The sequence below is a fragment of the Rhinolophus sinicus genome, chromosome 1, assembly GCF_057876585.1.
Source record: "Rhinolophus sinicus isolate RSI-liver-muscle chromosome 1, RSI-T2T, whole genome shotgun sequence".
Lineage (NCBI taxonomy): Eukaryota > Metazoa > Chordata > Mammalia > Chiroptera > Rhinolophidae > Rhinolophus > Rhinolophus sinicus.
In genome coordinates this window covers 5,914,998-5,931,473 of record NC_142501.1, presented here as the reverse complement: position 1 = coordinate 5,931,473, position 16,476 = coordinate 5,914,998, and the positions used below count along the sequence as shown (strand labels likewise).

The following is a 16,476-nucleotide window of genomic DNA, read 5'->3' as shown; positions in this document are numbered from 1 at the left end:
CTCTGCTTCTGGCAGGAGGCCAGGCCCCAAGTCACCTGGAATGGCAGAGGACAAAGGAGATGTTTCATCCTGCAGTCACGTGAGGCAGCTGGGTCTGATGTACACAGTGTACAGGGGAAGCAGAGCCGGGAGGGTGGGGTGGGATCCTGGAGAGCAGTTTGCTCAGTTCCATTCAAATTACTCATTTCTTGTTGGAAACTTGCATGCGATTTGTTTTCTTACATACAAATTTGAGACTCTTTAAGTTGTGTGCTGGACCTTGAAGCACCTTGGAAGGCTGAGAAATGAGAAGGCTCTTGGCGGCGTCTGGGCCACAGGGTAGGGGGACACCCACGTGCTACCCTGTTCTTGTTCCTTGTCCTTCCCGAGGCAGCTGGCTGTGGGGCTCCTCACTGTCCTCTCTCACGGGCTCTGGGGCGGCAGACACGGCCCTGGGGCCCCACGTCTTTCTTCTGGGCCTAGAGTGGAGGAGGACAGGGAGGAGGGTATGCTGGGCAGAATACTGAGCCCCAAGGACACCCATGTCCTGTTGCCGTGAAAATAGTGCTTTACATGGCAAAAGGGACTTTGCAGGTGTGGTTAGGCTAAGGACCTTGGGATGGGGAGTTACCCTGGATTATCTGGGTGAGCCCAGTGTCATCACAAGGGTCGTTATAAGGGGGATGCAGGAGGGCCAGAGTCAGAGGGGAAATGTGAGGACAGAAGCAGGAAGCAGAGGCTGGGATATTGCGAGGCCACGAGCCAAGGAATGCAGCCACCTCTAGAAGCTGGAAAAGGCAAGGAACGGATTCTCCCCTAGGACCCCCAGAAAGAGCACAACCCTGCTGACCCATTTTACACTTCTGACCGCTCCAGAAGTGAGATAATGAACTAGTATTGTTTTGAACTACTACCAGTTTATGGTAAGTAGTTACAGCAGCCGTAGGAAACTAACATGGGGCAGTGAGAGGTGGGTGGTTGTGTGGTTGTGGGGGACGGAGTTGTGCCTAAATCTTCTTCCCAGAGCCAGAGTCTGCCTCCAGGGACTGGGACGAGAGCTGGCCGCTGGCCACGAGGGCGCCCAGGAGACGGAGCTGAGGAGGGGTGGGGCTGTTATGCAGGTGAAGAGGTGGGAATGGGTTCCTCGAGTGTGTCACAGCAGCTAAGATAGACCGTGTTTTCCAGAACTTTCGGCAATGCAAGACACGGTCTGCGCTGTCCGTGTCACTGTTGAGCGCTAGAAATGTGGCCAGTGCAGTTGAGGTGCTGACTTTCTAACTATTTAAGCGCGCAGCTCTAGACTGTCGGGTCGCACCCCCTGCCTCCTCAACCACACACACAGTCGTGGTGTTCCCTTAAAGGGGCATTTTGTAAGCCCTTCACGAATGCAGTATGTGTTCAAATAGGATGGATGTTCCCCTAAACATATCTGGAGCAAAAGTTCACCAAACGGCCCTTCCTGTTCCTTTTTTAAACACTAAATATATGCTGGTGTGATCCCCACCGCTCCTAATGGCCCCCAGGAATGCAGGATGGGGAACGCACCTGCAGTGACCTTGGGCCCCTCTGGGGGCGCTGGTGAGAACTCAGATCTCAGAATAGGGTCCCAGGGAGGCCCAGACAGCAGGCCCTGGATTTCCAAGCAATCTGTGACCCTTTCACCTGTTTCTGAATCTTCTGTTGTCAGCTTTGATGCTTTTGGCCCGTCCTGAGGTTCTGCTGCTCTTGGTGTGTTCTGATGCCCAGGGGTCCTTGGTAGCCATGGCTGAGGCCACTGGCCTTTCCATCATTAATAAGCCTGACAAATCCAGCAATGCCTTTCAGATTGGCTATTTTGTTGTTCACAACTATTTCTGTCTCCTTACTGTCTAATGAAACTTTAAAAATGAAAAACCAAAGCCATACCCAATTCCTAAAGCCATCCACCCGAGTACAATGTATGGGAAATGGTTAGTAATTTGTGTGGTCCTCTCGGCTGTGTGAAGTTCACCGGGGGGCCCTGTGGCCTTGTGTTTTGAGCAGGTGCCTTGCAGAATGTGTTGATGCAGCATTTGATCTCCCGAGCTGTCAGTTAGCAGATCGAAGGCAGATATTAGAAATGTCCCTTATACGGGCCGTGGGTCATTCCTATTTCAGGACCAGTTGTCACTGTAAGAATCAGTTCGTTATATCATTAGGGACTGATGATCATTGCACAACCTTTGAGAACATTCTGCGTGCGCCACTTTGAGAGAAAATCCATGCGATTGCCTCTATAAATTAATATTTTATGCTGTTTCATTGTGAATGACTTTAATAAAATGACAATAAACATATTAAATAAAGCACTATGAATGAATGAAAGTCATTAAAATTCATAACCAAATCCTGTTCACAAATGTTAATTTGCTAAGTTAAGTTCCAAAGCACACAACAGAAAGCTATCGCCTTAGAACCAGCTAATTAAGTTAATATACGAAGGGGGAAATCAGAGATTCAAGAGGTCTTTGCTGGCTTGCCCTCCCTGAAGTGGGACAATGGAAACGTACATATGTATTTAGTACAGCCCTATCTGGGCAGCCATGGCCTAGTGGGAAGAGGGAGGGGCCACCCTCGGGTGGGGGAGGGGAAGCAGGTCACATCCCAGCTCTGGGACGTCAAGCTAGCAACCTCAGTTTCTTTCTCTGTAACTGGAGTTGAAACCCTGCCCTCCTCCCCCTCCAGGGCCACAGGTTAACAACAGGGTGTGCAGACATTGTGAACCAGTTCCTGCTGCCCAGTGCTTCCCCTGCTCTCATTCCTCCTTCATACTCCCCTCCTCCAGGAAGCCTTCCCTGATGCCACGATACAAATGGGGACCATTTTTTGAAAAGACTACTTTTCCTCCCATTGAATTGCCTTGGCACCCTTGTGAAAAACTAATTGCCTGTAAATGTGAGGCTTTATTTCTGGACTCTCGGTTCTATTCCATTGATCTATATGCCGGTATCTTTATAACCAAAGCTTTTAGTAAGTTTTGACATTGGAAGTGTTCTTCTTTTTCAAGATGGTTTTGGCTATTCTGGGTCCCTTGAATTTCCATATTAATTTTTAGAATCCGCTTGTCAGTTTCTGCAAAAGGCAGCTGGGATTTCAATAGGGATTGTGCTGTCTCTGGGGATCGATTTGGGGAGTACTGCCATCTTCACAATATTATGTCTTTGAATCCATGAACACGGCTGTCTTTCTGTTTATTTGGATCTTTTAAATTTCTCTAAGGGATGTTTTGTAGTTTTCAAGGTACTCGTTTTGCCCTTTTTTGTTAGTGATCTGACGGTGATGGATTCCGGGATGCTCAGTGCATTAGTGGGCAGGACCACGTGGCCCTTTTGGCCTCTGCTTCTCTCCCAGCGCGAGGGTTTCATCTGAGCCAGGGCCCGCTTTTGCAGGGGACGAGGCGATGGGTTCTGCTTTCTCTGCCCTTTCCCCGTGTGCTCGGGGTACACCCGTGTTTGGTCTCCTGCACCAGTGGCTGTGCAGACAGCGTAAGATGCTGTTTGGGAACGGCCCCACGGGTAGGGAATGGACCTCCCTAGGCTCTGGTTCTAAGTCATGTGCCAGCCTGACTTGCCAGGACCCCCCACTCCATTAGACTTTTCAGGACTGGTCTAGCTGATGGTACAAACTGTTTCTTATTCCTCATTTGCCTCGCAAAGAGGGCCAGCTGTGCAGAAGTGGATCGCAGCATTCCTGGGCTGGTTGCCACCTCCCAGCAGCCCCGCTGTGTACCAGACCCCCACCCCCTTCAGAATTTATATTAACAGCCTGTGCAGGTACAAGGCCTGGGAAGTCAGATTTGATTTGTTTGAACCCTAGGCTGCGTGACTTCAGATAAAACAATTAGCCTCCCTGAGTCTCAGTGTGGTCTTCTGTGAAAACGGGGACACCATGATGAAGCCAGTAGGCTTAGTAGTGCGCCCAGCGCACAGTAGGTTGTCACAATGCGGTGCTTCCTCTGATGTTCACGTGCACTGCCCAGTTCTGTAGGCGCCCAGGCCCTCCTGGCTGGCTTTGTGGCTGAGACCTTCGCTGATCAGTGATGTGAGCTGCAGCCATCCATCCTGTTTCGGAAATTGGGAGGGGACGTGAGACCAATGACCGTCTCAGGTCTGGGGGAAGCCTGCGTGTCCAGCAAGGCAGGCCTGTTCCACACACGTGTTATCACTGTAATTGCAGGTTTCCCTTCCTTCTTTCCTATTCCTACTGCTTTTAAAAAGCCAGAACCTCTCCTTTCTGTGCATTCCTTGCATGCAAAACCAGGGAAAGAACAGGATCTCAGTTACTCGAGGGGAGGGGGTACGAGCAAGAATTATGTGCTGTGAGTCCCAGTGCCCTCCGGGGGGCAGACGGCTGGCCCGGAGCATGCTGGGCCCACCGGTGAACTGCACTCGCCTCCGAGAGCCCCCCACCCGCGTGCACCTCGGAACTTTAGTTCAGGGTGTGGGTTTAGCACAGTCCATCCTTGTAGAGACCTGGCCCTGGCCCGCATACCCGGAGATGCATGAAGGGACCTGGTGTGAGGATTCGTCACTGCTGCCCTGGGTGTCGCCACCCAGCCAGGAGCACATGCATGTTTTATCCAGAGTCCCCTGGAGCAATTGTCATTCTCTGCACGGACTCAGTCAGTCCCTTGAGTAAACCCCTTTCTGAGCCAGCAAGTAGGAGAGGAGAGGAGAGGGGAGGTGAAGGGAGGGGCAGGGAGGGGAGGGGAAGGGAGGAGAACGGAGATCCAAATTGTGGTCTCTGCGCTATCGAGAGCAGTACTTTAATGTCAGGGTCCCTGTTCTGTGCTATGCTATGAGAGGCGCAGGGCGAATGTCGGTGCTCTTTAAATGCCCAGAGACAGAAGCATGGTTTACTGGAAGCCCTGTGACTTTGGGCAAACCCTCCTGTTCTGGAACCTCAGTTTCTCATGATCTCACAGGCCCCCTTCCTGCTTTGGAAGTCTGCTTGTAAAACACAAGGTGTCAGCTAGCTGTAGGCCAAGGGGCCTCTTGGCAACCACCGCGATCACGGCTTATCAGGGTCCAGCCTGCTCAGTAGGTCTCAGTTGGGACCCTCAGTAGGAACAGTAACTAGTTCAGGCTTTGGAATCAACAGACCCAGGCTCTAGCTGTGTGACCCTGGGCAAGTCACTGCAGTGTGCTGGCCCGTTTCTTCATCTGTGAAATGGGCTACCTGTGTTTGTCCTGAGAAGTCACTCAGCCCCTAGCGTTCCAATGATTTTAATTGTCAGTACCTTTGACTTGCAGTTGAACAAAGCCTTTCGCACCCTTTACTGTTTAATATTTGCAGCTCCCTGCAGGGAGGTTTCCAGCATTCCTGCTTTCCAGATGGGGAAACTGAGTCTGAGGAGGCTAAGAGATAGGCTGAGGGCCACCCAGCTCAGGGCGGGGCCAGGACTGGCATGGGTGTGTCTGGTCCCAAAGGAAACAGGAGGAAAAGAGCCCACAGCTTTGGAGCACCCTGGGCGATAAAGAACCTATCCTTCGTGTTCCTCCCTTGCCAGGGACACAGAGAAGAGACCGCCTGGACACTGCTTGGGACCCAGACTTCCTCCTCCCTCAGAGGGGCACATGGGAAGGGCGGGGAGGGTCTGGCCCACATTCTTACAGCAGCACAACCCACAGAGGCGGTGGCAGTGGCAGTCTCAGGGCCCCTTCACCAACCGGATTGCTGTTTGGTGTCCCAGCCGTACAGCTTCAGCAGAAGAGAAATCACCAAGCAGCCCAAGTTTCCATCGAGGTCAGGACATGCCAAGGCCTGTCATTGCTGTTGATGAAGTAGGAATCGTCATCACTCGTGTGGACCAATGTAAGAGTCCTCTGTTCATCTTGAATTAAGTGAAAAGCAGCACTGATCCCACGTCCACCTGATAAGTCTGTGCAGAAAGAAAATAGATTTGATTCAAGGCCAACCTTGCCTCCCGGGCTGCCACCTCACAGCTGCGGGACCTTGAGCTGGTCACCTAGCCTCTCGCAGTGTCCATCTCCGAGCTCTCATTTGGGCTAATAAAATTATAATGGGAATTAGATAATACAGTGTTTCCCCAAAAATAAGACTCTAATGCGCCTTTTGGAGCAAAAATTAATGTAAGACCTGGTATTATATTTATTATATTATTATTATATTATAGTATGTTATATTATATTATATTAATTATGTTATGTTATATTATATTATATTATTATAGACCCAGTTTTATATTAAAATAAGACTGGATATTATATTAATTTTGGCTCCAAAAGGCACATTAGAGCTGATGGTCTGGCTAGGTCTTATTTTCAGGGAAACACAGTATACAAGAGCACAGGTTTCTAGGCTCAGACGCATGGGTCTGTGTCCTGGCCCTATCCATTCATGACTGTGTTTTCCCATTATCTATTGCTGTGTCACAAGTTCCCCCAGCAATTAGCTGCTTCAAACAACAGCCATTTTACTATATATCCTGATTTCTTTGGGCTTGGAATTTAGGTGAAGCTCAGCCAGGCAAATTCATTCCGTGTGGCATTGGGAAAGTCACCAGTGGTGTCCAGCTGGTGCCTAGTTAGGAGGGGCCAAGGGTCCAAGGCTCCCAGCCTGACATTCTCAGGGTGGCCACACTTCCTGCAGGCTGGCTCGGAGCTTCTGGCAAGAGTTTCCTGAGACTGCAAGTGGAAAATGCCCAACGATTTAATGTAAGACAGAAGAAAGTTCATCTCCATTCAGAGAAATACAATAAAATTCAGCAACCAACAGTGTAAAATTCCCAAAGAAAAATCACAAGTCATGCACAGAAGCAGGGAGACCTGATCCATAATCAGGAGAAAACTCAATCAATAGAAACAGACCCCAGTGTAGTAGTCTAGGTTCTCTAGAGAAGCAGAACCAAATAGCAGATGTGTCACGAGGAATTGGCTCACGTGGTTATGGAGGCTGAGAAGTCCCAAAGGCTGCAGTTGGCAAGCTGGAAACTCAGGAGAGCCTGTGGTGTGGGTTCCCGTCCGAGTCAGAGTCCAAAGGCAAGAAAAATGGATGTCCTGTCTTGAAGACAGGCAGGAAGAGAGAATTCTCCTTCACTGGGCCTTTTCTTCTGTTCAGGACCTCAACAGGTTGGGTAGGGCCACCCACATTAGGGAGGACAGTGTGCTTTACTCAGCCTACAACTCAGATGTTAATCTCATCCAAAACCAGCGTCATGGACGCACCCAGAATACCATTTAACCAAATACGTGCGCCCCCAATGTGGTCCAGTCACGTGAACACATAAAATGAATGATCACATCAGAGATGACAGAAATGATGGAATTTGCAGACAAGATCATTAAGCCGGTGGTAGAAAACACAAACATGATGAAGAGTCATCTTAAGAAGAAACCAAGTGGAAATTCTACAGATGAAAAATATAACTTCTAATAGGAAAAACACGCTGAATGGGATTAACAAAACATTAGGCATCACAGAAGAAAATTAGTGAACTTAAAAACATAACCATAAAAATGATCCAAAAGGAAGCACGAAGAAAAAACAAAGACTAACCTGTGCCATAATATTACCATCTAGTATATGGATAATTGGAGTCCCAGAAAGGGAGAAGGCAGACAAATATTTAAAGAAATAATGGCCTCAGTTTTTCCAAATTTGATAAAAACCCACAGATCCAAGGAACTCAGTGAACCACAAGCATAAGAAATGTGAAGAAAACTGCACCAAGGAACATTGTAATCAAATTGCTTAAAACCGGTGACAAAGAGAAAAAAGCAAACAGAAAAAAAGGACACCACATACAGAGGAGCAAAGATACAAGTAACAGCAGATTTCTCATTGGAAAGATGCAAACCAGCTGGCAATGGAGCAAAATCTCTTAAGTTTTAAAAGTTTTCATCTTTTTAAGGAAAAAAGTTGTCAACCTAAGATTATATACCCAACAAATGTCTTTCAAAAAATGAATGCAAAGACAAAACTTTTTCAGAGAAACAAAAGCTGAGAGAATATATTCCCAGCAGACCTACACTATAAGAAATATTAAGAGAAGTTCATCCGACAGAAGAAAAATAATGCCAAGTGGAAATTTGGATCCTCACAAAGGAGTGAAGAATGCCAGAAATGGTAAATATATGAGTACATAGAAAGTAAATTTATTTTCTTATTTTAAGAATAGCTTTGAAAGTCAATTGTTTAAACAAAAATAATAAAGTAGGTGGGGTTTATAATATTAGGTTGGTGCAAAAGTAATTGCTGTTTTTACACTTATTTTTAACCTTTTAAACCGCAATTACTTTTTCACCAACCTAATACTTTGGAGTACTGTACAATGCATAACAGTGACAACAAAGGGGACGGGGTTGGAGTGGAATTATACTGTTATGAGGTGGTTACACTATAAGTAAAGTAGTATGATATTATTTGAAAGTAGACCATACTGTATTAAATATATGTATTGTAAAAACAGGCCCAACACAAATAAAGAAATATATCTAATATATTAACGGGGATAAAATGGAATCCTAAAATATATTAATTAATATGCAAAACCAAGTTAAGAAAGGAGGGAAGAAGAACCAAGAACAATTAGCAAGATGGTAGGTTTAACCCTAGCCATATTGAAATTTCATTAAATATAAGTGGCATAAACATTCCAATGAAAAGGTATTCTAAGATTGGATTTAAAAGAGGAAGATCTTACTGTTATTTAAAATATTAAAATATACACGACGCTATAGGCTCAAAGTACGAGGAGGAAAAAGGTATACCACGCAGCCACTAACCAAAAGAAAGTGGCAATGGCTGCATCAATATCAGACAAAATAGACTTGAGAAGAAGCTGTAAGACCAAGGATTTCATCACAACGAAGGAGACATACTAATCCTAAAAATGTACAGACTGGTAACAGCTTTAAAGTAACGTGCAGCAAAACCTGATACAACTGGAAGGAGAAAGACACACCGTTCTAATAACCAATTTCAATACCTTTCTGTAAGTAATTGATAGAATAGGCAGAAAATAAGTAGTCTAGAAAACTCAAACAACACAGTCAACCAAATGAACCTAATTGATGTGTAACACAATACCTAAGAACAGAAAAACACACTTTTTTTTTCCGCTAATAAGTGGCAAAGCAGGACCTCAGCCGGGATATCTGACTTAAGAGTCTTTTTCCCCTCAATCCAGCACAGTTTCTCAAAGGGGCAAGAAAATTCAGCCCACAAGGAAAGAGAAAAACGTGAAGTGGGAGCCACTAGGGACAGTAGAATGACACTAGCTCTGTAGAGCTGAAAGCTCTGGCTTCAGGCCCTGATTCCGCTGGCTGTGGTACGTGTGTGTGTGTCTGGGAGGGCTTTTCTTTTACATTTATACATATTTTTAAAGTTTCCTTATGTGAATCTGTATCAAATTAGCACAGTAAGAGACCAAGTGTTAACAGCCCGTCTGAGGCAACGTACTAGGTTTTCATCAAGTGTGTTTTTTGATTGATCAGCATCCAGGCCAGGTCCCCGTTTCTGCCCTCACAGCCACGTCTCATGCCTCTGGACCTTCCCCTGTGTGTTCCCCTCTGTCTGGAATGCCCTTCCCCCTCTTTTGTCCTCTGAGGCTCCTACTTGGCCCTCAAAACCCAGCTCAGTAGTCGCCCCATGTGAAGCTTCCCTACCCCAGGTCTCCCCTGTATCATGGGCATCTATCTCTCTGGGGGAGCCCTCAGATGCTGCTTTATCACTTTTATTCTTTCTGCCTCTCTTTTGGCCGCCAGACCACCTGCTTCCTGAGGGCCACGGCTGCAGCTCTCTCCCTGCATGGCTCCTCGGTCCTGTGTCTTCATAGGCGTGTGGACGGGACCAAAGGCCGTGATTGCTGTGATCACCCATCACGCCCAGGTGAAAACTCGTGCTTTCTTTCCTCTCCCCTCAGCCTTAAAGACAAAAATCAAGGTGAACTCATCCCCCCAGTCCTGAAGTTCACCGTGACATACCTGAAAGAGAAAGGTGAGTGAGAGCTGGCTCCAGCCCAGGGACGTGAGAGCTGCCAGGTATACCTCTCTGGGAGGCCTGTCTTGGGTCCATAGCACCCCCAGGCCAGGGAGTTGGAGGACGGGAACCTGTGCAAGGTGGGTGACCAGGGTGGGATGGGCTCAGGCACAGCGGCTCCAGCTATGGGCTCTGGACCTGGACTGTCTGGGTTTGAATCCTGGCTCCACTGTGTACTAGCTGTGTGACCTTGGGCCAGTTACTTCCCTTCTCTGGGCCTCTGTTTCCTCATCTGTCCAATTGGGTTAATAACAGTACCTGATTCACAGGGTTGTTGTGGGGCCTAAATGAGATGACGCATGTAAAGCCGTCCATGGAAGGGACTCCTTGACACAATTGATGAGCTTGATTTGCAGATGCCAGCGCCAGTGGGGTGGGTGACTTGGAGGGGCTGAGACTGGCTGCTCCATGATTCCTGAGGCCAGAGCTCCGGTGCACAGGGAAGGGGTGTGGAGGTTGCATTTATCCTAACGGAGGAGGAACGGCTGCCAAGGAGGGATGGCCGCCTCCAGGAGCAGGGCTGCATGCATCAGACAGGAAGTGGGAGCTGTCACTGCTGGGGCCCCTGGTGTCTGTCACCCGGTGTGACCCAGGAGCTGTGTGTTCTAATCTTAACAAAGCTTTATGAGATGGCAGCTCTGTAGCTGGGGGATCTGATTGGTGTTTGAAGCTGTGTCTGCTTGGACCAGCTGTCATTTGTCGTGGACAAAAGATAGTGCCTGAAGGCCAAAGTCAGAAACTGAAAGGGAGTCTCCCTTTTTAAATATGTCAATTCCTTTATTCATTAAAAAAAAGAAAAGCAGCCCAAGTATTAGGAGCTCAGTATATACTTGTTGAATGAACCTGTGAATTAACCATTCACTCACTGGGGTTGGCACGGTGGCCGCAGCACACGGTCCCACCTTCTGGGCTCACGGTGTGGACTGAGAGCTGTCTTCATTACGTTTTTCTCCATAGAGCTGTAATGTGACAACCATAGACTCTCGTGACAGGGAAGAGCTGGTCACAGAGATCAGGGAAACCTGAGCTCTGACACTCGGGCAGGAGGTCGCCTTATTAGTTTGCTGTGCTGTGTAACAAATCACCACAAGCTTGGTGGCTTGAAACAGCATGGATTTATGGTTTCACGGTTTCTGTAGATCAGAAGTCCAGGTCCCTCGGGGACCGTTCTCTGCGCAGCATCTCACAAAGCTAAACACGAGGTGCTGGCCGCTCTGTGTTCCTTCCGGGAGGCGCTGGGGAAGAACCCACTTCTGCAGTCATTCAGATTGTCGGCCAAATTCAGTTCTTTGCAGTGGTAGTTCTGAGACACCTGTTTTCCTTGCTGGCTGTCAGCCACAGACCTCTTTCTGTCCCAGGTGGCCTCTGCCACCAATGAAGACAGTCCCACGTGTCAAATCCCTGCCTTCCCCCGACCCCGTACTCCAAATTTCTGTTGCCAGGAGGAACCTGGTCCCTTTTTAAAACCTCACGCGATTAGTCAGGCCCACCCAAGATACTCTCCGTATTTTAAGGTCACCTGCCTTGGACCTGAGTGCCATCTGCAAAATTCCTTCACTGCGGCACCTAGATTAGTGTCTGTCTGAATACTTGGGAGAAGGTGTGTGTGGACCAGGGTCCACGAATCTGGAGGCCAGCTCAGAATTCTGCCTACTACAGTCACTCAGCAAAAAAGAGAGGGACCAGCCCTCCGTTAGAGGGGAGCAGCACGTGGAAAGGCTGAGGGAAGGAAGGAGCACGGAGCCAACCGGAAGCTGGATGGAGGGCTCACAGGGGCAGCGGGCAGGAGAGTGGAGCAGCGGTGGCCAGACGCGTGGGTCCTGGCAAGAGTCCACAGGAAGCTGTCCTCTGGTTGATGAGAGCAGGGAAAGGCTCCACGCGGGCTGATCGGAGACCATGTGCATGTTGAAAGCTCGTTCAGCTTCAGAATGGAGAGGGACTGGGGAGTGGGGGAGGGGAGAGCATGGGGGCCCAAGGACCTTGGTAATGTTCTGTGTCTGTTTTGCCCAGAATGGGGGCCAATAGCCACCCATGGCAGTAGCCCAAAAGAGCACTTATGTGGCTCGTGCATTGGTGACTGGAGTTTTTATTTTATTTTAAATTTAAATCACCATGTATGTGTACGAGTGGCTGCCTTATTGGACAGGTCAGCTCTAGACACTCATGGGAAGAAAGGGAAGCAGCATGTTTGGAAGCCCCCTGGGTGCCTGGCACGTGCCACACATTATCATGTCCATCCTTTCCACAGCCCTTGGAGGCAGGGGCTTGAGGCCTTACTCTGCACACAAGGCAGCTGAGCCCAGAGAGGCTAAGTACTTTCTCCGAGGTCACACAGCTGGATGAGACGGAGTTGGACTGGACCCCAGTCTGTCTGACTTTGGTGTCAGTCTCTTTCCAATCTCCCTTCCTGGGGGCCACAGAGGTGGGCGATTGGGGAATTAGGATTGGGGAATATGGAAAAGTTTAAATTGAGAGGAATAAATAAAGGTGGGTAATGAATAGTGGGGAGGAGAAACGAACCAGACTGGAGAGAGTTCCCTGCCAGCCGCAGAAGGGTGACGTGCAGGCAGGGGGAGTCAATGTTCTGGAAACCTCCTCTGGGACCTGTGAGATGCCTGGAGGCTCTTTCCCTACAGGACTCCACACAGAGGGCCTGTTCCGGAGATCGGCCAATGTCCAGACTGTCCACGAGATCCAGCGGCTCTACAATCAAGGTGAGTCAGCTCCCAGAGACCCCTCACCCTGACCCTCCCGCCCCCCGAGCTGCACAGCCCTCCAGGGCCTCCGAGCCCCAATACCCAAGGCAGCGTAACCCCTGTCCCCCAGGCCCCGGAATATCTCAGGACTAGGGGTAGCTGTCCAGGGGAGTCCTGTGCTCAGGCCCGTAGCCTCCCGGGGCAGGAGGCCACCCGATGCCATTCTGCCTTTAGGGTTTGTCAAACACTCTCAAGCCAGGTGGGTAGGGCATTGTTTCATGGAGCTTCCCTCAGGCAGCCCCTCTGGCTGGCACAGAATGGCTTCCTCAGCTGCCCTGTATCACCTGTGGGTAAGGGACATGGCGTCAGAGGTCAGCACGCCAGTGACATCAGTAAAACAGCTCACTGACAAGGAGGTCTCCCCACTACTGCACGCACTCTTGTCATTCCCACTCATCAGGTGACAGGACTGGCCCTTCTCAGCACTGTGTGCTGGGCACTGGGGACGGTGAGAGCCGGCGCCCTGACCTCCGAGCCCTGGCATCCCAGGCAGGACCAAGCCACTCAGCAGGGAACTCAGTAGCACGCCCCAGCCTCTGCCAGGCACCCTGGAGAAGCAAGGAGGTGGGGTGACAGCACCCCCATTTCCAGGAGAAGACAGACTCATCACCTGGACATGTGGCTCCAGCAAAGGCTTTTCCTGTTGGGAGGTTTAAAGCCATTTTGCATCAGAGCCCGGTGTGAAGCAGGAATTCCCCAGCCCAGGGTCAGAGCTCAGAGGCAGGCTGCTCTGTGTCCAGGCAAGCCCGTGAACTTTGATGACTATGGGGACGTCCACATCCCTGCCGTGATCCTGAAGACCTTTCTGCGGGAGCTGCCCCAGCCGCTGTTGACCTTCAAGGCCTATGAGCAGATCCTGGGGATCACAAGTACGTACCTGCCCCAGGGGTACCTGCCAAGGGCCAGGCTGGGGGCGTGGGGGCTGCCTGGCCTCCTGGTGCCATCTGGCGCTGCGGGCCAGGGGAGGGGGCTGCCCCCACCTGAACTCCTGCTGAGCCCCTGCCAACCTCAGCCAGGCCACCAGTGTCCATGGGTGAGGTCGGGTTGTCAGCTGTAGCTGGGCTGAGCAGCAAGGTGGCCAAGGGTCTGCTGGCGTGATTCCCAGCACACAGTGAGTGCCTCATCCACGGTGGCTTTGTGACAGCGAGCTGCTCCCTCCTGCTCGCCAGTCAGTGCTCTTTCTTGGAGGGACCACAGTGAGAGCTGGAAGTGGACCTTGCCCTAGGATCTGCTCTGGGACCATAGTTCTTAGAAAGAGGAGCTGAGGCTGGAAAGCTGATTCCAGGAAAAGATGGCGGACTCCTGCACATGGGAACATCAGGTCCATTCAAATTACCCAACAACAGCTTGAGGTCACGAAAGAACGGCTTTTATTAAAAAGCCAGCAAGAACGTTCACACTAGGGAATTTTGGTGTCTTTCAGCAGGGGCTGTGTTTTAAAGCACACGGAGTGTTCACGGTAACCCTGCCCTAGGCTTAGCGGGAGGTTAGCACTGGAGGACTCTGTGTGTGTGTGTGTGTGTGTGTGTGTGTGTGTGTGTGTGTGTGTGAGTGTGCGCGCGCGCTTCTCCAGCAGGAGCTTGCGGAATGCTTGTTAATTGTTGAGTGTTTTTTTTCATTGAAGTTTACTGGGGTGACAATGGTTAGTAAAGTTACATAGGTTTCAGGTGTACAATTCTATAACACATCATCTGTACATCACATTGTGTGTTCACCACCCAGAGTCAGTGATTGTTGAGTTTTGACTTGAAGTTTATGGAGCTCAGTGGAGGATGCACTTATGAGGGAACTGGGGGTCTCAGAGCCGGGCGCAGCTGTGTTCAGGCCCCTGGTGGGGGTGGGGCCTGAGCTGCTGAGAATCGTAAACAGGTTAAGTTAGTCTAGAGCGTCGGCACACTTTTTCTGTAAAGGGCCAGGTGGTAAGTATTCTAGGCTCTGCGGGCCAGACTCAACTCTTGTTAATGCAAAAGCAGCCGTAGATGACATGTAAATGAAGGGGTGTGGGTCTGTGCCAGCAAAGCTTTATTGACAAAAATAGGCCATCTGACCCCCGGGCTGTAGTTTGCCAACCGCTGGCCTGGACTATTCCCACTTATAAAGTGATTGGCTTTCTGGGCTTTCTGGGAGGTCACAGCTACAGCGCCCATTGTGAAGAAGGGAGTAGAACTCGCATAAGAGAGGGGTTTGCTGAGAACAGCCGCACGGCCGGGAAGTAAATGGGAGCCACAGGCCCAACAATGGGATAGTCGGTCCTCCCTGCCGCGGTGCCTTCCCCCCGGGAAGGACTCAGGAAGGACCCTCCTGCCATTGCAGGTGTGGAGAGCAGCCTGCGGGTGACCTACTGCCGCCAGATCCTGCAGAGCCTTCCGGAACAAAACTACGCCGTCCTCAACTACCTCATGGGCTTCCTGCATGAGGTGAGTGGACAAAGCAGGGAGCTGGCAGGAGGCCTTGCCCTCCACGTCAGTGCCCGCACAGCCCAGGGTCTGGGGTCACACCCTCCCTCAGCTTGGAATACCATTCCCTGGCCCAGAGGAGTTCATCCAAGGCCTAGTGGGCAATAACTCCACTGAGAAACCCTCCGTGTGCCAGGCGGGGTCACCGGGTCCGCCCCTGCCATTCCCATCCCTGGCTGCCTTTGGTTACTGCCCGTGACTTTCTTTACTGGGGGCCGCTGCTCCCACATCATCTGAGCCAGGTGAGTTCTGGAGGGAGGGGCTGTGTCCCCAGGTCATCTGGGCACGTGACCCAGAGGCCGTGCTCATGCTCACTGTGCCAGAGACCCCACCACTACCTGAGTGGACCTGAGTCCTCTGGAGTACAAGAGGAGTTGGAGGGTGCTGGAGGGACCCCAGAAGAAGGGCAGAGCCAGAGGGTCCCTTGGGACATCAAGGCTGATCCTTTCCCTCTGCGACGGGGAAACAGGCCGGGAGCAGGGCGGTAGCAGCACAAGGTCCCAGTGCTGGCTGGTGGCTCCCAGCCCAGCACTCTGCCCACTGCCAGGACCCACGCGTCACTCCCCTTGCCTCGCATGTGTCCTGCAGGTGTCTCGGGAGAGCATTTTTAACAAGATGAACAGCTCCAATCTGGCCTGTGTCTTTGGGCTGAATTTAATCTGGCCGTCCCAGGGGGCGTCCTCCCTCAGCGCGCTCGTGCCCCTGAACCTGTTCACCGAGCTGCTGATCGAGTACCACGGAAAGGTCTTTAGCGTCCCGGACGCCCGCGGGGAGCTGGGCGCCGGCTCGGATGGGGGAGGAGAACAAGGCAGCCCCTCCTCCAGAGGCATCTCCACGCCCGCGGCACCTCCGTCCGTGGCACCTCTGTCCGCTGCACCTCTGTCCGCTGCACCTCTGTCCGCTGCACCTCCGTCCCCTGGCACTGGCCTGGAGACTCCACTAGTGCTGGCAATATCACGTTGAAGTCTATCCATCTCTGCTCGCATTGTGTGTTTTGTAAATTTGCCATTAAATGAACTTTTACTGAACCTTCCAGTGACAGTTCCCTGGTTCTGGTTTTTAAGCTGTGGGCTGAGACAAGAGGATGGATCTATTCGAATTATAACCGGACATGGCTTAACTGAAAATGGGAATTGATTGGCTAGGGCCTTGTATCCAGCACCTATTGCAGCTGTAATGCTGTGTGACAAACCAGCAGCTGTTTACTCTGGCCCGACAGTCAGTGGGTCAGCTGGGCGATTCTGGTCTTGTCGGGGCTCGCTCAC

At 50.6% G+C, this 16,476-nt stretch overlaps 1 protein-coding gene across 7 annotated transcripts in view; it reads left to right on the top strand.

Annotated features, from left to right (window-relative positions):
* ARHGAP8 (Rho GTPase activating protein 8) overlaps positions 1–16,239 on the top strand; it is a 53,793-nt gene extending 37,554 nt beyond the window's left edge. For all 7 annotated transcript variants that reach the window (XM_019739249.3, XM_074326529.2, XM_019739251.3 and 4 more), the window contains 5 exons: positions 9,884–9,957; positions 12,636–12,713; positions 13,496–13,624; positions 15,069–15,172; positions 15,800–16,239. In XM_019739249.3, the coding sequence (XP_019594808.3) occupies positions 9,884–9,957; positions 12,636–12,713; positions 13,496–13,624; positions 15,069–15,172; positions 15,800–16,174 (760 nt within the window). In that variant the 3' untranslated portion in view covers positions 16,175–16,239. The remainder of the gene's footprint in view (positions 1–9,883; positions 9,958–12,635; positions 12,714–13,495; positions 13,625–15,068; positions 15,173–15,799) is intronic.
* The last annotated feature ends 237 nt before the right edge of the window (positions 16,240–16,476 follow it).